A 26,386-nucleotide genomic window follows, 5' to 3' on the forward strand; every position below is an offset into this window, starting at 1 on the left:
GATATGACTTTATGAGTTGAACTAATCCTAACTAGCACAGGAAAACGGATTCTATACCCCTCTCAACACTTTTTGCATTTCTTGTTTTATGTATGCTTGCATTATTCATGACACACAGAGCACATTTTATAAATCAGTTGTTATATTTTGTTTTTTTAAAAAAGTATTATATTAACTGAGTAACGACAATTACGGAACTTTAAAGGTAAACTCGGATAAAAAAAAAAAAAAAAGTAACTGGAACTTCGGCAAAAAATAAATAAATAAATAACAGTTGTTACAATTAACCATTTGAACTAAAAAGATTCAGACCCAGCACTAAATTTGAGAAATCATTGCATCCTTGACTATAAATGTACACATTAGTGCTCTTAATCAAATAATTGTACAGTGATTCATTTTTCAGGATTATTTAATGAATAGAAAGGTCAAAAGAACTTTATTTTAAATGTCTTTTTTAATATTATAAATGTATTTACTGTCACTTTTTATCAATCATTGCTGAATAAAAACAATTCAGTATAACCCATTGTACTGAGCAGAACAATGGGCCTGTTAGGGCCACTTCATGCGTTTTCTGTGATCGATAGCTATCTGATCGTGAAAAGACCCAGGGGTCTGTTTCAATAAGGAGGTTCAACCAACTCTGAATGAAAGCTTGAACTCTGAGTTGACTTACCCTGAGATGGGAAACTCTTGAGTTCCCTTTCGAAAGGGAACTCTACACTACGTCATCATGACCATAGATATCATATAAAGGCTAGATGTCTTAAGGCGGAGTCATTTCCGGCACCACCGGCGGCCATCTTAGGACAGGGCTCTGTGAATTAAGGTGAGTGAGCAGCACGCACACAAATCCTCTTATCTCGCTGAAATCTGGACGGATTTACAAACGGTTTGGTTTCTTACAAACGTTATTAACGTGGCTATAATTCTGAATGCTTAAACATTTTGAACATAATTATTCATATGTATGCAGTATAATAGCTACATCTCTGACGTTTAACCAAACCGTTTGAAAATCGGTAGAAAATTGAGCAAGTTATGGTTATTTAAAAGTACATGCACCATATTATGAGTGAGCGAGCACCCTGTCGTAAGATGGCCGCCGTGTGCGGATGTCGAGCTCAATTGGCCAGCAGCGCGGACGAGACATCTAGCCTTTATATGATATCTATGATCATGACGCTATGGGGAACGCCTCAGGCGTGACAGGTGTCTGAAATCAAATATCAACTCACGGCAATCATGTTGACCGGCGACAGCCCGTGAATCATCAGCTTGATTGATTAACGTGCGCCCAGGATGTATAAAAGGGAGCCTTGAAAACATGACAACATCTTTTCGTCTTCAGGGACTGTTTGTCTGTTTAAGAGAATATCGCTTTGAAGAGGCATTAAGAGCACGAACGGCTCTCGAGAGAGCCTCTTGTGCAAACTGTGAGCATGTTTCATTTGAAGAAACGCTCCGCTCTCGTCTGACCCTTTTTTTCGAGGGAGGAGGGTCAGCATTTGAGCCCTATGGTGCACGCGATCTGTGAAATAATACTGTTGGGTGCGAGGCATTCACAGCCAGCTCCTGAGGGTGCTGGCAGTGTTCATTGAGAAATAACTCTGTGCGCTTTCGGATGTTTCAACCTAGCACCTGTTGACTTTCTTCTCGAGGGATGAAAGCCAAATATATTTTAATGGCTCGAATCTCGCGTTTGCCGAGGCAGTGTGTAGATTATGAGACCATAAATAATAATAATAATTAAAACAGTATTGTCTGGTGATTATGGCTGCATTTAATTCTATGGAATTAAAATGATGGAATTTTATCTAAGAAGTTAGATATTTTAATTCAGCCTACCATCCAGACCGTGTTTCACTTATCCAGTGTTTTTGGCTGCATTTAATTCTGAGGAATTAAAATGATACACTGCAGGTGTACTGTCTGGTCTTTTTGTAAAATGTTTTTGTGCGCAAATAACATTTTCTTTTGTTTGTTTCTCTTACAGACCGCGTCTCCTGTATAGAGTGACTGTCAAGGAGTATTTTCCAAAAAAAATAAAAAATACTTATGTGGTGTTCAGGTTATCAGGTCAGAGGCTTCACCAGGCCTTCCTGAATATGAGCTCCCACATTCTGTGGCAGGCCTCCTCTCCTTTGAGAGTCATTCTGCTGAGGCCTCCATAAATACATGTTCCAACTATACAGTTCGGCAGTTTTGGTCTGTACTCTAGCTTGTGTCAGGCTTCCTCTCCTTCGAGAGTTATCCTGCTGAGGCATCCATGCAAACAGCATTACAGTCGGAGTTGAGGAGTGGCCCCTCCCTCTCTGAGGGGGTGCCTTAGGCCCTTCACTCCATGAGCTCTGATGGTCCTACTATCTGTCAGTCCTCCTCTCCTTCGAGAGTCATCCTGCTGAGGCTTCCATGTGTACAGATGTTGGAGGTAGAGTCTTTGAAGTGGCCCCTCCCCACCTGGGGAGGTGATTCAGGCCCTTCACTCCTTGAAGCTCTGATATATGTGCCAGGCCTCCTCTCCACTGAGAGTCTTCCTGCTGAGGCCACCATATACATAGTTTAGCTGTCTATGGTTAGATATGTGTCAGGCCTCCTCTCCACTGAGAGTCTTCCTGCTGAGGCCACCATATACATAGTTTAGCTGTCTATGGTTAGATATGTGTCAGGCCTCCTCTCCACTGAGAGTCTTCCTGCTGAGGCCACCATATACATAGTTAAGCTGTCTATGGTTAGATATGTGTCAGGCCTCCTCTCCACTGAGAGTCTTCCTGCTGAGGCCACCATATACATAGTTTAGCTGTCTATGGTTAGATATGTGTCAGGCCTCCTCTCCACTGAGAGTCTTCCTGCTGAGGCCACCATATACATAGTTAAAGGGCATGTTGCAGGTTTGAGTACCCAGTGAGCCAATGTATAGAAAAATAATGTAGGAACTAGATTTAAATATAAACATATACTTATAAAACGCTATTTAGGCTTCTGGAGTCGTTTTTGTGAGGAAAATTTTACTTCCGCATTTGAAAACCGCCGAACCAGAAGTGACGTCACATGAGGTAGAGCGGTCAAAGTAAACAATGGATCGCAATGACAGCTCGGAAAGCTGGGGGAATTGTAGCCTAAATATTTACTCGTGTATATATATATAATTCATATTTAATTGATATATATGATGATATCATATAATTATAAGCCTGATATGAAGCCAAGTGAGCAGGACAGGCCAGGTTTAGACAGAACAACGGTGAGTTGTGGTGTGAGGAGAACAGGGCGAGAGAACAGTGTTAGCTTTAGCCGACGATATGTAGCCTATAACACTATGCTCAGATCACAATTGTACAGATTATTATCATGTATCAGGCAATAGCAAAGCTAGTATTTAGACCCTTACCTGCATGTGTTGTGTGTGTCAGCCATTAGGAGACAGTTTCCAGAGGAAGAGGGACTTAATAAAGGCTTTGAATTAACCCATTTGGTGACGATGAATAAAAAAATGATCACAATCACAACTCTCTTACTGTATAAAAACTTTATATCTAGAAACAGCCAACACAAACATTAAAGTCGGTTTACTTTGTACAGATTGAAAATGAATTATAGAACATAATATTTATAATAATTAAATAATATTTATAATAATAAAAAGTGTCGGCTGCAGACTAATAGCAAACACATAAATGCATTACATGCAAGTTTATGTAGGATATGTTAATGAATTAAATTAAGACAAGGCACATTTTGTAAAACAGATGTACAATAAGTGATCTCTGACGGATCCGTGAGCGTCATGTTTCCTGCCGGTGTTGTACCGAAATCCGACTCCCCGGACAAATCGCACTCCCCTTCGCGTGCACGCGCAAGCGAGTTTAAATGCACTTCCTTTGCCATATATCCGTTTATCGATCGATTTTTCACACAACAAGCACCCAGATCCTGCATGGAAGCTTTGTCTACACTTAACCCTTAATCGCTGTTAAAAAAGGACAACATTTAAGCTGTTTGGGGTCATTTTGACCCCAAACTTTTAAAGAGCAATTGCATAAGGAAATATACATTTTTTATATGGAAAACTATATATCATTTTTTTTATTTACTTCTCAACTATACATTTATGCTGTGTTTTTGTGGAAATTTTGAAGTTTTTTACCTATTTACTGCACAATTACATAACTAGGCCATAAATTGGCTCATGAAAAATGATTTTTTAAAGAAAAAATCACTTAAATGATGATCTTAATTAAATCTAAATAGTTTTTGGACATTGCTCTATGTGTTAGAGATAGAATACTGACATCTGCTAGTTTGTGGAAAAACTTTAGAAATTATAATTAAAGAAAGAAAGTGCAATGACCACATATATCCAATAGAGGGCCATAGAGACTCATTCATTTTCACTTTATTGTTTGTGATGCTTCAACTTCTCCTCACAACTTTGATATATATATTTTGTGAATATTTATTTAAACATTTTGAAATACATAAAAAAATCTGTATTTTTGTCAGAGTTAGAATTTGTTGTTGTTTTCTGATATATTTTGAATTATCTGCTTTTGCAAATTATTATACATACATTTGCAGAACCATTACAAGTCACCACTATGACATGACTGTGGTGTGTGTGTGTGTGTGTGTGTGTGTGTGTGTGTGTGTGTGTGTGTGTGTGTGTGTGTGTGTGTGTGTGTGTGTGTGAACAAGCTTGTTCCATGTTGCATATGTGACATTTTTCAGATTTATGCCAGTTTAGTTGATTTTATTTGCCAATTTCTATAAAAATGCTCTCTGTTGCAGTGACATAGATGTGTGTGTTTGTGTGTGTGTGTGTGTATGAGATAGAAAGTTCGTTCCACTTTGGGTTTATGCTCTAGGACCAGACCTTGATTTAAATGTAATTTTTTTTTAGATTTATGCCAGTTTTGTTTATTTTATTTGCCAATTTCTATAAAAATGCTCTCTGTTGCAGGGACATACACGTGTGTGTTTGTGTGTGTGTGTGTGTGTGTGTATGAGATAGAAAGTTTGTTCCACTTTGGGTTTATGCTCTAGGACCAGACCTTGATTTAAATGTAATTTTTTTTTTAGATTTATGCCAGTTTTATTTATTTTATTTGCCAATTTCTATAAAAATGCTCTCTGTTGCAGTGACATACATGTGTGTTTGTGTGTGTTTGTGTGTGTTTGTGTGTGTGTGTGTATGAGATAGAAAGTTCGTTCCACTTTGGGTTTATGCGCTAGGACCAGACCTTGATTTAAATGTAAATTTTTTTAGATTTATGCCAGTTTTGTTTATTTTATTTACCAATTTCTGTAAAAATGCTCTCTGTTGCAAACACATACATTTGTGTGTTTGTTTATGTGTTTGTGTGTGTCTGTGTGTGTGTGTGTATGAGATAGAAAGTTCGTTCTACTTTTTATTTATGCTCTAGGACCAGACCTTGGTTTATATGTATAAATTTTCAGATTTATAATGGATTTAATTTTATTTTTTTGACAAACAAAATAAAAAAAAGTCATTTTTTTCATTTTCCCATTCATTTTCAATGTGGGGTCATTTTGACCCCAAACAGCTTAAACGGTAAATTTTTTTTTACACACCTTTAGAACAACCAAATCAAGCCCAGTTTTTTTGTGCATGTTTAGATAGGTTATTTAGGAAAAGTCCCAGAGTTTCATGCCTCTGATATGAAGGTAACATTTTTAAAAAATGAAAGAAAAGTCCAGTGGGGTCATAATGACCCCAAACAGCGATTAAGGGTTAAATAAATCAACAGAAAGTGAACTAGTGTGGATAAAAGATGCAACCCCCCCCCCCCCAAAAAAAAAAAAAAAAAAAAAAAAAACATGGCAGATCGATTCAAACTATAAACTTCGACGGGTAAGGAATAAAGCCCCAGCTATCAAAACAAAACGGTTAATTTCACTTAATTTAACTGAACTTATCGTTTGTGTGTTAAACATGCTGTGGTTCATAGTAAAATATTGTATTACTCTCCCCATTGCACATGAATGTCATTAAAAATAATAATATTTAACCTTTTTTCACGAAGATAGGCTTTAAGAGTTCATCAAATACATATTGTAGATATATGAGGCAAATACCTGTCTTTTTGTTTGTTTGTTTTTTGCTTAATTGCGTCTTAAAATAGAAATAAAACAAATTATTAGTGATAATTGACACTTAACCCTTTCATGCATGAATTATGATAACCTCAGTCAGGATTTTTTTTTTTTTTTCTGTGTTTTTATTGCTCTTAGGGCATGGAAAACAAGAATTGATTTTTATTTTTATTTTTTTTTACAAATTTTTCAAAGAGATCTTCAGATGTCCACTTTAGTGGACAGCATGCGGTTATGGTTTAAACTGAAGATATACTGCATTAAATATAAGACAATAATCAAACAGATAGTATGTGAATTTAACAAACTAATCAATACAATTATATTAAATCATGTGAAAACTATAAGATATATACAAAAAATATAAATGCAAAATATTGCAAAGGCTTCATACAACTTCATACAAGTTGCACTTCGCGTAGTCTCGCGTAGCCAGACCTTTAGACTGACGGCAGAAGGTCTGGACTCTATCGCAGCTTTTCTTGGCCAAGAGGACGTTTGACTGACATATAACGCAACCAATCACAGTTCATTTTGTTCCGTGTCATGTTTAGGGGCGTGCCAATATAATGTCGATGTTCCTACAATAACAGACCGGCGTGCATTTAATAAATTATTCATTCAAGAACGTTGTGCAAGTTTACTGCAACAATGGAGCCGCAAACTTCACATACTTTTGAAAATCCAGCGTTTAGTTGATCCTGGTAAGCGCTCATTTGTCTCAGTTGTAAACACAACGGCTTTCTTCTTCCACGAGGGGTTTTGGCTTCACGGCATTTGTTTCCAGACGGACCGTTAAAGAACGCGACACACACGTCTCGCGGACATCCTGTAGAATTCAACCAATCAGGTCGCGACTTCGAAACTCCTGAAGTGTTTCCAGAAAAGTGTGCCATATGCATCAGACGTTTAGCCAACGTTCCGTGGGCGTGACGTCTGAGGCTGAGACTACACTTCGCGTATCTTTGATATCAGAACATGAGAACGTGATTCCATCAGAATTTTCTACAGCCTGTCAAGGTACAACTGTGGAAACCACTCAGATGCTCCCTCCAGTGCACCAGAGTATGGAGATTTACCCTTATTAGCTGATAATTCTGATTATGTTCAAGATGGACATGCACATTTCTATCATAGCCCTCCTCTGAGAAAACCTAGCGATACGTTTTTTCAATCTCATCTGAAATGATCAGTGTTGGGGGAAACGCATTACAAGTAACATGCATAACTTATTCAGATTACTTTTTTGATGTTACAAGTAAAGTAATGTGTTAAAAGTAACATGCATTATGTAATCAGATTGGTTTTTTATGTTACGAGTAATGTATTGTAACATGCATTACCTAATCAGATTACTTTTTGATCTAACAAGTAATTAACTACATGTAATGTGCATTACCTAATCAGATTACTTTTTGATGTAACGAGTAAATAAACGCATTACAAGTAACATGCATTACGTAATAAGATTACTTTTTGATGTAACGAGTAAAGAAACGCATTACAAGTAACATGCATTACGTAATAAGATTACTTTTTGATGTTATGAGTAAAGAAACGCATTACAAGTAACATGCATTACATAATCAGATTACTTTTTGATGTTATGAGTAAAGAAAACATTACAATAACGTGCATCACGAAATCAGATTACTTTTTGATCTAACAAGTAAAGTAATGCATTACAAGTGCCATACATTACGTAATCACATGACTTTTTTCGATGTCAATAAAAATTACATTCTAATAATACAAATACATTTATTTACAGTAAAAAAAGTCACTGCAGATTAAGTTTTTTAAGTTTTAAGTTTCAAAAACAATATTCACATTATAATTGTGAATTGTAGCTGAAATATTGCAATTGATGCATGACGTCCACTACAGTGGACATGTGATTAATCAGAGTTTTCTCTCAATCTAAAATCAAAACCTGGAAAATTTTACTGTGATATGACTCATTAGATATTGCTTGATGCTGCAATATTTTTTTTTACCTACAAGAGTCTCCTAGGATAGTAGGAATGGGTGGATATTCCAGAGCAACTTGGCATGTCTGACTGACCCTTGGCCATCTTGATTTGGAGGGGGAAAAAAATCGAAACACAACGGCTTGCCACTTGATTGCAATGTATAGGATGATGCACCAGGGTCCAATGAAGAGGCTGATGTGCAACTTTGCCATAAAAACCCGTGCAAATTCAAGAAAATTATGTTTTTAATAGCTGTCCACTGTAGTGACCACTATGCGTGAAAGGGTTAAAGCTAAGAATGTAAAGAAACCTTAGACATTTTTTTAATAGTTATTTTCCAGCACATTAGGGCCCTAAAAAGCATTATTTATTGTATTCATTCTTTCAATTTTACATCTTACATTGCTTATGGATATACAATTAAAATAGCTGGAGCAATTGCTTTGCGGTCAGGTGCCCTTTAAAAAAAAAAAAAAAAAACTGCTAAAAAACAAGATGGGTTTAGCAGGGGGAGTCGGATTTTTACAGCATTAAAATACGGACTGGTGAAATCACACTCCCCTCTCCAGCACAGGTGTATAAGGTCATAGACTCACCACACTACTGCCCCTGTCACATCTTGGTTTAGAGATTGTGTGGTGACAAAAGCATTTGATTGTAACTTCATTAAGATGGGTTTTCCACGGGGAGTCGGATTTTCACAGCATTAAAATATGGACTGGTGAAATCACACTCCCCTCTCCAGCACAGGTGTATAAGGTCATAGACTCACCACACTACTGCCCCTGTCACATCTTGGTTTAGAGATTGTGTGGTGACAAAAGCATTTGATTGTAACTTCATTAAGATGGGTTTTCCAGGGGGAGTCAGATTTTCACAGCATTAAAATATGGACTGGTGAAATCACACTCCCCTCTCCAGCACAGGTATATAAGGTCATAGACTCACCACACTACTGCCCCTGTCACATCTTGGTTTAGAGATTGTGTGGTGATAAAAGCATTTGATTGTAACTTCATTAAGATGGGTTTTCCACGGGGAGTCGGATTTTCACAGCATTAAAATATGGACTGGTGAAATCACACTCCCCTCTCCAGCACAGGTATATAAGGTCATAGACTCACCACACTACTGCCCCTGTCACATCTTGGTTTAGAGATTGTGTGGTGACAAAAGCATTTGATTGTAACTTCATTAAGATGGGTTTTCCACGGGGAGTCGGATTTTCATAGCATTAAAATATGGACTGGTGAAATCACACTCCCCTCTCCAGCACAGGTATATAAGGTCATAGACTCACCACACTACTGCCCCTGTCACATCTTGGTTTAGAGATTGTGTGGTGACAAAAGCATTTGATTGTAACTTCATTAAGATGGGTTTTCCAGGGGGAGTCGGATTTTCACAGCATTAAAATATGGACTGGTAAAATCATACTCCCCTCTCCAGCACAGGTGTATAAGGTCATAGACTCACCACACTACTGCCCCTGTCACATCTTGGTTTAGTGATTGTGTGGTGACAAAAGCATTTGATTGTAACTTCATTAAGATGGGTTTTCCAGGGGGAGTCGGATTTTCACAGCATTAATGTATGGCGCAGCCGGGGCCCCACCCTGGAGCCAGGCTGGGGCTCGTATGCGAGCGCCTGGTGGCCGGGGTTAGGGCTCGTATGCGAGCGCCTGGTGGGGGGCCCACGGGGTCCGGCCAGGATCAGCCTGAAGGAGCAACGTGGGGCCGCCACCTGCAGGAGGGACCGTAAGGGCCCGGTGCTGAGAGGATCGGGCGGCAGTCGAAGGCGGGGGCCCCAACAACCCGATCCCTGGACACGGAAACTAGCTCTAGGGACGTGGAACGTCACCTCGCTGGCGGGGAAGGAGCCTGAGATTGTGCGTGAGGTTGAGAGGTTCTGACTAGAGATAGTCGGGATCACCTCTACCCACGGCTTGGGCTCTGGAACAGCACTCCTCGAGAGAGGATGGACTCTTCACCACTCTGGAGTTGCCCATGGTGAGAGGCGGCAGGCTGGTGTGGGTTTGCTTATAGCCCCCCAGCTCAGCCGCCATGTGTTGGAGTTCACCCCGGTGAATGAGAGGGTCGTTTCCCTGTGCCTTCAGGTCGGGGATAGGTCTCTATCCTATGTGTGTATCGTGTGTGCCTACGGGCCAAACGGCAGTGCAGAGTACCCAGCCTTCTTGGGGTCTCTGGGAGGGGTGCTGGAAAGTGCTCCAACTGGGGACTCCATCGTTCTACTGGGAGACTTCAATGCCCACGTGGGCAGGGACAGTGACACCTGGAGGGGCGTGATTGGGAGGAACGGCCCCCCTGATCTGAACCCGAGCGGTGTTCAGTTATTGGACTTCTGTGCTAGTTACAGTTTGTTCAGAGGTGGACTCGTCCATCACCCAAGCTGAAGTCACCGAGGTAGTCAAGAAACTCCTCGGTGGCAAGGTACCGGGGGTGGATAAGATCCGTCCCTGAGTACCTCAAGTCTCTGGATGTTGTGGGACTGTCTTGGCTGACACGCCTCTGCAGCATCGCATGGCGGTCGGGGACAGTGCCTCTGGGATGGCAGATCGGGGTGGTGGTCCCTCTTTTTAAGAAGGGGGACTGAAGGGTGTGTTCCAACTACAGGGGGATCACACTTCTCAGCCTCCATGAGAAAGTCTATGCCAGGGTACTGGAGAGGAGAATACGGCCGATAGTAGAACCTCAGATCCAGGAGGAACAGTGTGGTTTTCGTCCAGGCCATGGAACACTGGACCAGCTCTATACCCTCTCCAGGGTGCTGGAGGGTTCATGGGAGTTTGCCCAACCAGTCCACATGTGCTTTGTGGATTTGGAGAAGGCATTCGACTGTGTCCCTTGCGGCGGCCTGTGGAGGGTGCTCCGGGAGTATGGGGTCCGGGGTCCTTTGCTAAGGGCTGTCTGGTCCCTGTACGACCGAAGCAAGAGCTTGGTTCGCATTGCCGGCAGTAAGTCAGACTTGTTCCCAGTCCATGTTGGACTCCCGCAGGGCTGCCCTTTGTCGCCGGTTCTGTTCATAATTTTTATGGACAGAATTTCTAGGTGCAGCCAGGGGCCAGAGGGGGTCAGGTTTGGTGCCAACACGATTTCGTCTCTGCTCTTTGCGGATGATGTTGTTGTGTTGGCCTCATCAATCCAGGACCTTCAGCATGCACTGGGATGGTTTGCAGCTGAGTGTGAAGCGGCTGGGATGAGAATCAGCACCTCCAAATCCGAGGCCATGGTCCTCAGTCGGAAAAGGGTGGCTTTCCCACTTCAGGTTGGTGGAGAGTTCCTGCCTCAAGTGGAGGAGTTTAAGTATCTTGGGGTTTTGTTCACGAGTGAGGGAAGGATGGAACGGGAGATTGACAGACGGATCGGTGCAGCTTCTGCAGTAATGCGGTCGATGTACTGGTCTGTCGTGGTGAAGAAGGAGCTGAGCCGCAAGGCGAAGCTCTCGATTTACCAGTCAATCTACGTTCCTACACTCACCTATGGTCATGAGCTGTGGGTCATGACCGAAAGGACAAGATCCCGGATACAGGCGGCCGAAGTGAGCTTTCTCCGCAGGGTGGCTGGGCGATCCCTTAGAGATAGGGTGAGAATCTCGGTCACTCGGGAGGAGCTCAGAGTAGAGCCGCTGCTCCTCCACATCGAGAGGGGTCAGCTGAGGTGGCTCGGGCATCTGTGCACCTCCTGGACGCCTTCCCGGGAAGGTGTTCCGGGCGCGGCCCACTGGGAGGAGACCCCGGGGAAGACCTAGGACACACTGGAGATGTCTCCCGGCTAGCCTGGGAACGCCTCGGTGTCCCCCCGGAAGAGCTGGAGGAAGTGTCTAGGGAGAGGGAAGTCTGGGCATCTCTGCTTAGACTGCTGCCCCCGCGACCCAGCCCCAGATAAGCGAAAGAAGATGGATGGGTGGATGGATGGATGGATGGATGGATGGATGGATGGATGGATGGATGGATGGATGGATGGATGGATGGATGGATGGATGCATTAAGATAGGTTTTCCAGGGGGAGTCGGATTTTATCAGCATTAAAATACAGACTGGTGAAATCAGTTGATTGTAACTCATTTTGTGTGAGTGTATACTGTACATGTTACTACATCCAAATAAAATGTATTTAATCATTTTATGATTATATTTTTTAATATCCAATGTATTTTTATTTTAAAATATTGTAATAATTCATATAATATAATAATTTAATAAAAATTACAATATATGTATATAGTTTTACTTAGAAATTAGTTTTATGATCTATTATATTAATATATTAATATAATAAACATAACTTAATAATAATTAAAAAATACGGTTTTACTTGGAAATTGATTTTATGATAAATATTATATTTATTATATTAGTATTATGATAGATATTTTTTGGGTTGAGCAAGACGGGAAAAAACACACTGCGCAAAAAAGCAGTTACAATCAAATGCTTTTGTCACCACACAATCACTAAACCAAGATGTGACAGGGGCAGTAGTGTGGTGAGTCTATGGGCCCTATCTTGCACCCAGCGCAATTGACTTTGTACACCGACGCATGTAGCTTATCATTCCTATTTTGCACCCGCGCAAAGTGCGCTTTTCCCTCCACAGAAGCACGTCGCTAAACTGGGGAATGAACTTGCGCTCCCTGGGCGGTTCAGCGCAAAAAAGGAGGCGTGTTCTGGCGCAAACGTTCCTTCATGCTATTTTGCAGGTTTAGAAAACAATTGCGCTACTAACCAGGAAAAAATAGTTTAAAGTCAGTGGCGCGTTGCGCATGTTATTCATAAGCTATTTTAAGGGCGCATGCTTGGCCATAATCAATGTAGCGTGTGCACAACGCGAATGCACTTTGATTCTCTCATCTACACAGAAGCAGGAGTTTTCATTTTTGCAAATCATACATTAAAATACATTATTACGATAGATAGATAGATAGATAGATAGATAGATAGATAGATAGATAGATAGATAGATAGATAGATAGATAGATAATTAGATAGATAGATAGATAGATAGATAGATAGACAATTTATTATAAAAGCATCCATCTAGCTTACACATATACCCAAATTATCATACGCCTTTTTAACCGAAGTTAATTTGGGTGGGTTTCTCCATCCCCAACGTCCCTGACGAGAGTGTTGCTCTCCTTGGCTGTGAACCGCTCCTCGCGCGCGCCTGGCAAATCCGCCGTTATAATAGGAATCCGCTTTAGAACAAGTGCGCCTGCTCTTAAAGGGAATGTGAGATGACGCTCTGATTGGTTTATTTCATGTTACGCCCAAACCACACCTATGAATAATGAAGCTACTTCAGACCAACCCATTTTAGATTTGCGCCTGGCGCAAGAGTCATTTATCCCGCCGGGAAAATAGCAACAGCGCCAAGACCCGCCCACAAAGTTACTTGCGCTTTGACACTTGCGTTTCAGATCGTTAAAATAGGGCCCTATGACCTTATACACCTGTGCTGGAGAGGGGAGTGTGATTTCACCAGTCCGTATTTTAATGCTGTAAAAATCCGACTCCCCCTGCTAAACCCATCTTGTTTTTTAGCAAATTTTTTATATTTTAAAAAAGGGCACCTGACCACAAAGCAATTGCTCCAGCTATTTTAATTGTATATCCATAAGCTATATGTAAGATGTAAAATTGAAAGAATGAATAAAATAAATAATGCTTTTTGGGGCCCTAATGTGCTGGAAAATAACTATTAAAAAATGTTTAAGGTTTCTTTACATTCTTAGCTTTAAGTGTCAATTATCACTAATAATTTGTTTTATTTCTATTTTAAGACGCTATTAAGCAAAAAACAAACAAACAAAAAGACAGGTATTTGCCTCATATATCTACAATATGTATTTGATGAACTCTTAAAGCCTATCTTTGTGAAAAAAAGTTAAATATTATTATTTTTAATGACATTCATGTGCAATGGGGAGAGTAATACAATATTTTACTATGAACCACAGCATGTTTAACACACAAACGATAAGTTCAGTTAAATTAAGTGAAATTAACAGTTTTGTTTTGATAGCTGGAGCTTTATTCCTTACCCGTCGAAGTTTATAGTTTGAATCGATCTGCCATGTTTTTTTTGTTTGTTTGTTTTGTGTTTGTTTTTTTGCATCTTTTATCTACACTAGTTCACTTTCTGTTAATTTATTTAAGTGTAGACAAAGCTTCCATGCAGGATCTGGGTGCTTGTTGTGTGAAAAAATCGATCGATAAACGGATATATGGCAAGGAAGTGCATTTAAACTCGCTTGCGCGTGCACGCGAAGGGGAGTGCGATTTGTCCGGGGAGTCGGATTTCGGTACAACACCGGAACCACATGCTGACGACGGGCCGTCACCGGGCGACCCGATGAATGAGCCGGGACAGTGGGCACATATCACCGGGATTATAATCATTCGGTCTATAGTGAACGCTACACACTACCGCGTTTTTCAAAGCAGAAGCAGAAGTGAAGTCCCGTCTCTTACCCGGCACAAAACGCACACAGGCACGGAAGATCGCACCCTCCTTTTTCTTATTCGGAAACCTGTGGACTCGATGTCCTGACAGGCCATAATTCACAATCATTTACCACGACGATGATTAATTGAAATACAATAAGCACCGAAAACACAGTGAATCATGACCGCTCCAACTGAATACCAACCTATCTCTGCACTGAGCGCGAACGCAGAGCCAAACGACTACCTCATGTGACGTCATATGACGCGATGGTGGAAAAAAACGCTTTTTCAACACGGTCAAGGAAACGGTCACGTTTTCTATTGAATTTGCGCCCTTATGTCTTGCAAAACAATTTTTAATCCTGCATTTACTTTTCATATGGTATTTTCATACAAGGTTATATTAATAAAAAAATAAAATAAAAAACCTGCACCATGGGCTTTAAGCTGTCTATGGTTAGATATGTGTCAGGCCTCCTCTCCACTGAGAGTCTTCCTGCTGAGGCCACCATATACATAGTTTAGCTGTCTATGGTTAGATATGTGTCAGGCCTCCTCTCCACTGAGAGTCTTCCTGCTGAGGCCACCATATACATAGTTTAGCTGTCTATGGTTAGATATGTGTCAGGCCTCCTCTCCACTGAGAGTCTTCCTGCTGAGGCCACCATATACATAGTTAAGCTGTCTATGGTTAGATATGTGTCAGGCCTCCTCTCCATTGAGAGTCTTCCTGCTGAGGCCACCATATACATAGTTAGGCTGTCTATGGTTAGATATGTGTCAGGCCTCCTCTCCATTGAGAGTCTTCCTGCTGAGGCCACCATATACATAGTTAAGCTGTCTATGGTTAGATATGTGTCAGGCCTCCTCTCCACTGAGAGTCTTCCTGCTGAGGCCACCATATACATAGTTAAGCTGTCTATGGTTAGATATGTGTCAGGCCTCCTCTCCATTGAGAGTCTTCCTGCTGAGGCCACCATATACATAGTTAGGCTGTCTATGGTTAGATATATGTGCCAGGCCTCCTCTCTTTAGAGAGTCATCCTGTTGAGGCCTCCATATATACAGTTGGCTGTTTTTGGTTTATACTCTAGCATGTGTCAGGCTTCCTCTCTTTGAGAGTCATCCTGTTGAGGCCTCCATGCAAGCAGCATTTGAGTTGAAGTCTGAGAAGTGGGCCCTCCCTCTCTGAGGAGGTGTTTCAAGCCCTTCGCTCCCTGAGCTTTGATTATGGTTGCTAGAAATGTGTAAGACTTCCTCTCCTTTGAGAGTCATCCTGCTGAGGCCTCCATATATACAGTTCGGCTTCACTCCCTAAAAGAGTGCAGTAGTTATATTCTAGCATGTCAGGCCTCCTCTCTTTCGAGAGTCATCCTGCTGAGGCTTTCATGCAAACGGTATTGCAGGCAGTAGTTTAGAATAAGGGCCCTCTCAATATTGGAGAGTTGTTTTTAGCCTTTCTCTGTCTGAGCTCTGTATTATGAACTTTTCACTTTGAGAATAAATTCTGGAGACCATGTTGGTGTAAATGTGCAGGCTTCCTCTGCTCTCTAGTCGTCCTGTGGAGGCTGCCGCTTCCCTTAGGTACTAAACAGGTTTTTGGCTTCAGCATTAAGTGTGATAGCCTCCCTGGCATGGGGGTCGTTTTTGGTCCCCCCGAAAGGGTCAGAGGCCTCAATAGGCTCTCCTGAGTATAAGAACCCACATACAGTGGTTATCAGGTTATAGGCCTCACCAGGCCTTCCTGAATATAGCTTCCACATAACGTGGTTATTAGGTTATAGGCCTCACTAGGCCTTCCTGAATATGAGCTCCCACATGTTGTGGTTATCAGGTCAGAGGCCTCACCAGGCCTTCCTGAAGGTGAGCTAACTCATACTGTATGTGTTTTCACTCAGCATGGTTTTCAGGTAGTCCCTGGAGTTTAGTTCCTACATATTTTGAGTTTCCACTTAAGGTGGTCTTCTGGTAACAGGTAGTAGGCCTCTCCAGGCCTCTCTGTAAGTGAACTCCCATGAACTTCCTTAGGTCCTCACAGGCCTCCTCAGTGGTTTGAAACACAAACACTGGGTAGATCCGTGGATCGAGTAGAGAAACTCCCCTCGCTGGCAAGGGTTGTAAAGCACTATGCTGAGTCATACTGTCCATGATATCCCGTCTCTGAGATCCGGGCCGAGTGGTTCACTGCCTGCTTTGCAGTCTCTCGGGTTGGATGCCTTACCTAAAGGCAAGTGTCCAGAGGCTCTGTCTTCAGACAGACAGGAAGTGGTCAGACTTAGTGTCTTATGTAGTGACACCAGGTCAGGCCTGCCTGGTGGCATTTCAGGTGGCACGCTCCCCTGAATAGTGACTGGCTGGAGGTCCCTTGGGTCCCCTAGCCACACTCCCTAGAAGGGACCCCTTCTTTTGGAAGCTGTGGTCCTAAGCCTTTGAGCTGGCCCAGATACCCCCCCCCCCCCCCCATTAACTATGTTCTGGCGGTTTCTTGGTTCATTAGCTTGGGCTATGACCGGTAGGGAGTGCTGTCACTGACAGCACGATGTGACCTAAGGGTGAGTGGTTCTAGTGTTTTCTGAATTACTGGTTCTGACAGTTGTCACAGCCTTTGGGCATGCACTCCCCTCAGCATGGTGGCGTTGGTATATCGTTCCCCATAGCGTCATTCTGACGTAGTGTAGAGTTCCCTTTCGAAAGGGAACGTCTCAGGTTACGACTGTAACCTATGTTCCCTGAGAACAGGGAACGAGACACTACGTCTCCCTGCCATGCCTCGGGGCCTGCCTGCAACAGTCCCTTCAGACGATAGGATGTTGTCATGTTTTCAAGGCTCCCTTTTATACATCCAGGTCGCACGTTAATCAATCAAGCTGATGATTCACGGGCTGTCGCCGGTCAACATGATTGCCGTGAGTTGATATTTGATTTCAGACACCTGTCACGCCTGAGGCGTTCCCCATAGCGTCATGATGACGTAGTGTCTCGTTCCCTGTTCTCAGGGAACATAGGTTACAGTCGTAACCTGAGACGTTTTCGGTTACAGAACATCTGAAATTAGTTATTTCAATCAACTCTGAGTTGATTGACTCTGAGTTAAGCGCGTGCACCACAACTATAAAAAGCCATTATCAATGGAGCGCAGATATTATGAGTCACCATGGCAACAGCGCCAGACAAAAAGCATAGACAAAAAGAGGTCTTCATATTTCTCACCAGCAGAACTGGATGTGCTTCTGCAAGCATATGGAGAGTACAAACACATATTATTAATTTTAAATTTTTAATTAATAATATGTTGCTCCAGCAGCGAAGGACAGAGAGATACAGTAGCCACACTCTCAGAAAATAAAGTACATAATTGTACACCCTCAAGGGTACAGCTTTTGTACCCTTGGCATAGGGTACATATTTGTACCCTTGTGATTTGTACCTTAAGAGACCAGTCTTGTACCTGTGGTGACAATTTTGTACCTTTATTTAACAGTACAAAAACTGACCCTTCAAAAGGGGTACAAAATTGGCTTTGACAGGGTACAATCGTTGACTATGATTGATATATATATATATATATATATATATATATATATATATATATATATATATATATATATATATATTTATTTATTTATTTATTTATTTATTACAAACACACACGCTGTATTAATATCAGAATTTATTAAGTCCTTTTTATTTTATTATTTTACATTTCATTTTAAACACAATGTCTAACTGTGACATATAACTTGTCGTCAACTGAGTAAGTGTCATATGCCTGAAAGTCCATTTCATCTCCTGGTTTCAGTAAAGTCCATTCTTTATCAACCTTGACACTGCATGCATGAAAGTGATGGTCATAGAACAGAGGAATCAACATTTTTCCACAAAGGATCCACATAGTGTCTATGTTAAAGATGTACTTGATTTGCCAAAACAATGGAATACGCTCAGAATGCAGTACATCTATGAAAAATACATCTCTGACCGCATACTCCACATTGTTGACTGTTACTTAAAACACAAGTTGGATAGCTTTCTCTGTTAAATCTCCATCACAGAGGTTGTGATTGACCATCAGGGCTCTCTGCAGCTCCACAGGTAAAGATAAAAATGGAGTGGTCACACTTTTTACCGGGACTTTCTCAAATTCACCCAGCATACTCCCACAAAACTCCCAGCACTGTCTGAACTGGTGTCTGTTGCTCAGTGTTGTAGCTATGTTTATGTTTACAACATTTCTGCAGTTATGGGAAATCATTTTAAAATATTGGTGCTTGGCCTCAAATCTCATGCACCATAGCAAACACAGGGGCCCATACATTTGTATCAGTCTTGAATAATGAATTAAGTAATGACACTTTGGAGTAATAACACCCCCAAACACACCTTTCATTTCTGTCAGGAACTCTTGAACAAGTACATTTAACAAAAAAAGGTTCTCTCTCCTCACCTTTGGAGCCATAACGATCTCAGTAATCTCTCGACACAACAGAAAAACATGCCAATATTTACAGGTGGCACACGGTGGGCCATTACAAAAGGCAAAAGCCTGAAAAGGCACAAATTTTGAGAAGCAGATCCAGTAATACCAACATGCTGCAGTCTTTCTGATAACGGTACTGGTTTATTTACCTTGTCATTTTGACCAGTGCACAGTTTATGTAGTTCTTCATTTATTTCTCTTATAGTTATATGTTTCTCTGTATGAGCTTTGCCAATAACTAGCTTCATAACAGTGGAATTACACCCTCCAACATATCGTGCATTATGTCCAGTGATAAAGCTTTAGTCACATCAAAATATTGCAACTCTTCAAAAGGTGAGGGATCATTCACACCATAAGTCACTTTGTCATCAGGATTTTGTTGAATGCGGGCAAGATGACACTGATGAACCTCAGATGTTCTTAAAACAAAGCTGTCTTCCTCAAACATGTGTTTTATATCTTCATAAGAAGCCATGCATTAACGACACATTCTACCCGAGACAAATGACATTGTAAATCCACCGATCATGTGAGCTGACAAGTTATCACCAGATAAAGTTGCAAGAGCAGCACGAAATATGTGTTCAGTTTCATCAAAAGTTACTGTAAAACCATCAGTTGCCAGTTTTTTAAGATCATTTAGCAAAGGTTTTAAGAGGACATCCAAACCACACTAACATATGAATTTATTTGAATCCAAGGGCGTAGGTTTGATTTTGAAATTGGTGGGGACGGGGACATCCCCTGAAGCCGAGATGCATCTGTCATTAAAGGGATAGTTCACGCAAAACTGAACATTCTGTCATCATTTACTCTCCCTCAAGTTGTTTTAAACCTGTATGAATTTCTTTATTCTTCTGAACACAAAAGAAGATATTTTGAAGAATGTCGGTAACCAGACAGTTGATGGACCCCATTGACTTACATAGTAGAAACCCCCCCCCCCCCCCCCCCCCCTCAATACTGGTTACTGACATTCTTCAAAATATCTTCTTTTGTGTTCAGCAGAAGAAAGAAATGCATACAGGTTTGAAACAACTTGAGGGAGAGTAAATGATGACAGAATATTCATTTAAAAGTGAACTTACAGAAATGAACTGTTGGCATATTTGTTTCACATCCATAATGTCCAGTTTGTCCTGTTGGACATGACACACAGCAATACTGTTAAGTGTCACTTGTGACCATTGTTCTGAGCCATGTTTTCAGTGTCCTAAGAGCACTGAAACTTCTTTCAGCCTCAGCTGATGAGACTTGGATGACAGGGGTTTCATCTTCATCAAACAGTCCTCATTATGTCTGTAAAACATAACATTGTCTTTTTACAGACAAATCATTATGTCTGTAAAAAGTCCCCATAAAACATAAAAACACAACATTGCTTGGTCTTGTTGAAATGAGAGGACAGCTCATTTCAACAAGACCAAGCAATGTTGTGTTTTTATGTTTTATGGGGACTTTTTACAGACATAATGATTTTATAATGTACAAACGGTATATTATACCCCCTTACACTAACCCTGCCTATCACAGAAAACTTTCTGCATTTTTACATTTTCAGCTGTTTTCCAATAAATAAATAAATAAATCCCCACAAGGACAAGTATTTTGGATATTGCCATTTTTTGTGGTGACATTTTGTCCCTATAATGTAGTGTTACACACACACACTTAAGTATACACAATCTCTCTCTCTCTCTCTCTCTCTCTCTCTCTCTCTCTCTCTCTCTCTCTCTCTCTCTAACGATTGTCAAACTAACGATTGTTCGCCACTTATCCCGCGATTGTAATACAAAACTGATTTGTCCCGCATTTTTGTGCACAGAACTGTTGATTTCTCCCTAGCTTACCGCATCTAGGTTTCCTTCGGAAGAGCATTACCGCTTCACACCAGAGCCTCTCACAAGTTAGATAGAAAAAACAAAGCCAATCAGTTTAGCGATGTGTCGATGTGTCGAATTCATCGTCGTCAGGACGTAAAACATGGCCTGTGTGTTTTCGATATACATGTCGCCTAAAAGACTCATATTTTGTAAATGTTGACTGGCAGTCATTAAGTCCACATGTAATTGTGAAATTGGCTTCATGGGCATGAATGAGTCCTATGTGCTGAATTAGTTTCATCAAGGTGAATGTCCTCCTGGAGCATTTGGGGCACTGGTATGGACGAGGCCTGGTGGTGTCAGTAGAGGAGATTTATTTGCCTAGTGACAGTTATTGGCAGATGCTGGTCACCATCCACTACTATTCTGGCAGTTTTTTGGATTTTATAATGTCATCTGCAAATTATGCAAGACCGTCGTCGGTTTCTCTATGTTTATATTTAACACTTTGCACTATTTTATTACACTTTTTTAAAGCATTTCTTACGTATTTAATTTTGCACCTTAATGTTAAGAGATAATTGTTAAGTGTTCATTGTGACTTTAGACTTATGTTTACATTTTAATTATTTGAGTGTTATCCATGGTTGTGTTGGCATTTCTGCCATAATCAGGGGATTATAATCAGAGGAAGATTAAGTTTAAAATAAAAAATGTTGAAATGTGATATATTTGTCTCCTGGTCCTTATATTTTAAATAGGTCATAAAAAATATCAATAATTATCGATATCGACCGAAATGAAACACTTATATCGTGATACAGTTTTCAGCCATATCGCCCAGCCCTATTGTCAATTGAAGTACACTGTTTTATGACATAAGAATAATAACAAATCTAAAATAGACATATTAAGGCCCACGACTTGGAAACACTGTGGTATAGGCATTAACATTTAATCAGTACATGGAAGATCCTCAGTAAGAGCTTCTTCTTTTGTCTCCAGGTAAAACTGGAATAGTGGGCATTTCCTTTTTAGCACATTTGAAGAATTCATGGAATCACTAACAGAAGTTCCCTGTTGCTGGATGGTATCCATCTCATCACACAACTACAGAAGAAAAAACATTAAGCTTTATTCCGTATCAGAAATCATCATGCAGCTTGATACTAATATAAGAAGCAGTACTTAATGGCATATGGAAGATATGTGACATTTGTGTGTAGACTACATGTTAGGTTTCATACTATAAAACCATTAAAATTCGCATAATTTATTTCCGCTGTCACATTTTTAATGGTGATTAATAACATTTCAGTTACAAAGTGGTTTTTGCTTCTTTATTAGAGTACAATACATTCACCAAGTTTGACCCAATAACTCCTTCCCTGTCATGAAAGCATCACCAGGAATGTACTGCTCCAAAATTAATGATAAATAATATGCTATAAAGCTCACCACAGGTATAATATGTATTCCAGTCGGACAAAACAGCAGTTTCATATTTGTGAGTTGTTTTCATTCATTATATCCTTGTGCAAGAAAAATGGCCTACGTTGGTCTCTAATTTGTTAATGCTACTATCTCATCAATAATCAGAACTATTCATGCCTCATCCAGGCTGTGATTGGTCAGCTGATGAAAAGTGAAACTGACGAGCACGTCGATTTTATGAAAAGTTTTATGAACATGTTTAAACAAAAGGCACCTGATATAGCTAAATAGCCAGCTAGCAAAACTCAAAACCTCCTTATCGTCTCCCTGCTGTCTTCTGTCTCGCCGCTCCAGCTGCTGACATCTCTGTCTTTGTTTTTGTGATGAGCTGATCAAGCGGCCACCGAGCGACCCACACACAGGGATCTCTCCCGGTGCTCCGGTGACCAGCTGGCTTTTTTCCTGCCAGAGTTTCAACAACTTTCATTTGATTGACACCAGCTTTGTGTCGCGTCCTGCCCGCTACTCGAGGCGGGGTGTTTTGAATGATTAGCAGCAAGGTGCACCGCAGCGGGCGGGGTGAGGGGATTATGGTAGGTTGTAGTTACTCGCACATTGTGCTCGTAAATAATTTCTCCGGTTCGCACGTATCGATTTTTAGGGGCATATGCAAGCAAAATGGTCGCACTGTAGAGCTCTGTATCTGTGTGTACGCCATTTTGGAGCAGTACACTCCTGGTGAAGTTCTCATTTCCATGACAGGGAATCAAATTGGTGCATGCATTACACTCACATGGACCAGCAAATAAGAATATACCATTAAGAATTCTAACTATGACCGTAGGATATATTTTTACTTACCCCGGTGGGTGACCTTAAGAAAAGGAACTTCTTAACTGTGTCCTCTACAGTCATGCCATCAGCAATCTCCTTTTGCCGCCATGCAAACTTCTTCTGCATTTGGTCCCATACAATCCTGAAGTCAGGTTGCATCTTCTGGTACTGGCTATGCAAGACATTCACATGAGCCTCAATGGAGGATGGATCCTCACCCAGAACACTTGGTGCCTTTATGGGAATTGAGATAGAGAGAGATACACTTACAAACACATCTGACATAAAACTAAACACTAAATTGTCTTGTGTAGTTCCACTGAGTGAACCAATCTTCTATCAATCTGATTGAACTTACTTCACCAACCTTATAATTGATAACTACAAATCTGTGAAAAAGAAAATACGACAGACACATTAACCAACTAACTACAACTTAACTAAGCCTTCTTTATTTCCAGTTCACCAAGCTGGGCGTCACTGACCTTGGACACATTTATCTGACTGGTCGTCGCTTTGATTTTGTGTGGCCAAACTTCTCCTTACTACAGTACCTCTCACTTCACTGTTGTCAACCAGAGGTGCACGCTCCCACTTTAATTTACGCCTCAGAGACATGTGCCATGTGTGCTAATAGAAGCAGAAATATCAATTACCAAAGACAACTCTGGCATGAAAACTGGTCCGGGGTAAAAAAGGTGAGAAGGATACGGCAGCAAAAAATCCAATCCAATCAACTTTATATATATAGCACATAAAAAAAATGAATTAAATTAATTTCTTTGTGGCAGAGAATACATCTCACATGACCCTTCTTATTAATTTTCTTGACAACATCTGCTATAAGCTCTTCTCCTTTAACCTTAATCTTATATTCCAGTTTTAGCCATGACCAGTTCCAGGTGCACTTCAGGCCTGCATCACTCTCTCCTAAATAACTCACTCTCAAATCAAGCCATAGTTTTTAAGGTTACACATTATGGGTAACTACACTTTCGTATGGCATGTACCTTGTACCATAATAGTGCACATACAAATCAGGTGTGTGTGCTTAATACGAGCGCACAGAACCGTATCCGCAGCATTACTGTATCTATGGCTGCACACAACAGTATCTGGAGGTCATTTCCGCTCGGAGTGCACGCGGCTGTGATGAGTGCCATTTCAGACATATTATGAGGGGAAAAAACTTTTGCCAAGTATTCTGATGAATTAATTTGTCACTTTGCCTCCATGTCCCCCCGATTGCCAGCGAGCTTCTCCTCCTGTCCATACGGTAATCTCTCTACTGTGCGACAGAGAGTCGCGTGGTTAGCCTATTTTTACAAAAACAGTTTCTACGGGGCCATAATGTAATATAGAAGGTAATGGAGCCTTTTATACATTTTCGTGTTTCTTTAGAAATAAATAATGGACAAATGGAGTCTTTAAACGCCTCAGATGTAAAGTTATTCGCTGTCAAAGTGACGCCAAAATGAATGGGAGTCAATGGAGTGCTAACAGCAGGTGATGGTCTGCTAATCAATGGCGGCGCTCAGGGAAGCTTCGGTTTCCGGCTGATGGATTACCCCCTTGGTTGTTAGTCCGAAATATCTGACCGGAGGCGTTACCAAGATGGCTGCCGAGTGGTGGGACTGGCCTATGACGCCACCAACTGGCGAGTTTATGCACAAGCCCCGGTCATAGTTCAACGTTCTGAAAAGTCCTTTGCAATTCTAATATTTTATAATATTAATATTAAAAAACATGGCCTGACCAGCCAAGGAAACATTCGGTAACATTCCATGTTTCATCCACTTTATAATCCACTAGCAGAGGACATATACAATTTGATAGTTTTTGAAGGACCTCCTCGGTTGAAAGCCCTGTAAGAACCACGAGTAACCGTGCTATGACTTCTTCTCCACCGATGGCCAAAAGAAAGAAAGACCGCGAACTGAGATTCAAGCACCAATCAGGGCTGGCTCTACATATTTGACACATCTTTCCACCAATCAAAAGTAGTGAGCTGGCAGTCTCTGTTCCCGCTCTCCAGTAAATTAGGGATAATGTACTCAGGCTATGCAATGCAAAAGTGTTTCTGTTGAAATACAAAAGTGAGAATCAGCCATTTGTGTGTTTATGTGTGTTAATTTTCAATTACATAATCAATATAATATTAATATTAATATTAGGGCCGGGACTCGATTAAAAAAAATTATCTAATTAATTAGAGGCTTTGTAATTAATTAATCGAAATTAATCGCATTTTAATTACATATAAATATTTGACCTGAGAACAGTGAGAAGTATTTTTTTTCACATGGATTTTGAGTATACCATTGAATAATGACTGAATACATAAGCTTATCGACTAGGGCTGGGTATCAATTCAGATTTTACAATTCGATTCGATTCGCAAGCTCTCAATTCGATTCGATTTCGATTCTAAATTCGATTTTGATTCCACTCAATGAATAGCCTATATATTTAATACAAATCCTATATTTATAAAAAAAGAAGAAAAAGAAAGAAAAGTGACCATAAGTTTACAACTGGTTAATTAATAAAAATAAATTTAGAGATACAAACCTGTGTATTAAACTCTTTTTATTTTAGGTACACTTGGGTACATTAAAACAGAACCCAGCTCTATATTTCTCATACAATGAATAGACAGGATTTTGATGCAAAATGAAAAATTGATGCTGAAAATTGGACAAGTCAGAACAGTCGCATGCTTTGATCAAACAGGTTAACAATCCTCACATAAACCCATTAAAAAAAACTTGCATGTCTAGGTAGGACATATAGACCTACAGAAATTGAATAAAGTTATCAAACAGTCTGCGATGCATAATTATAAAGTATATATAGACTAATCCTTATTAAAGTTACAAAAGTTATCTAGTCAAGAGCAGTGAGTGTTTTCATCTGTTCCCTTTGATTAACTTAAAGGGGGGGTGAATTGCTGTTTCATGCATACTGAGTTTTTTACACTGTTAAAGAGTTGGATTCCATTGCTAAACATGGACAAAGTTTCAAAAGTTAAGTTGTACGTTTGAAGGAGTATTTTTGTTCCAAAAATACTCCTTCCGGTTTGTCACAAGTTTCGGAGGTTTTTTTTCGAGTATGGCTCTGTCTTACGTAAGAGAGGGCGGAATTTCCTTATATGGGTCCTAAGGGCACTTCTCCGCGGGCGCGCGCGCACTCGTAGACCAGAGAGAGAAGAGAGCGAAAGCAGTACGTTACCTCAAAGCGCTATGCTCGGCTTTAG

The 26,386-nt window shown here is 40.6% G+C and overlaps 1 protein-coding gene across 24 annotated transcripts in view; it reads left to right on the forward strand.

Moving 5' to 3' along the window:
• LOC308686997 (serine/threonine-protein kinase Nek1-like) overlaps positions 1 to 26,386 on the forward strand; it is a 181,575-nt gene that overhangs the window by 118,520 nt on the left and 36,669 nt on the right. For 5 of the 24 annotated variants that reach the window (XM_081359161.1, XM_081359165.1, XM_081359170.1 and 2 more), the window contains one exon: positions 1 to 211. This exon is cut by the window's left edge and continues 1,998 nt beyond it. The exons of 16 other annotated variants lie outside the window; for them this stretch is intronic. Coding sequence is in view for 3 of the 8 variants with exons in the window: in XM_081359167.1 (XP_081215293.1) it covers positions 2,000 to 2,017 (18 nt within the window). In the remaining 5 variants the exon portion in view is untranslated. Of the gene's footprint in view, positions 212 to 1,999; positions 2,068 to 26,386 lie in introns of those variants that run through there. 3 more of the 24 variants (XM_081359166.1, XM_081359169.1, XM_081359167.1) reach the window with 2 other exon arrangements.

This window comes from Scardinius erythrophthalmus (genome assembly GCF_964197995.2).
Source record: "Scardinius erythrophthalmus genome assembly, chromosome: 2".
In the NCBI taxonomy this organism is placed as follows: Eukaryota; Metazoa; Chordata; class Actinopteri; order Cypriniformes; family Leuciscidae; genus Scardinius; species Scardinius erythrophthalmus.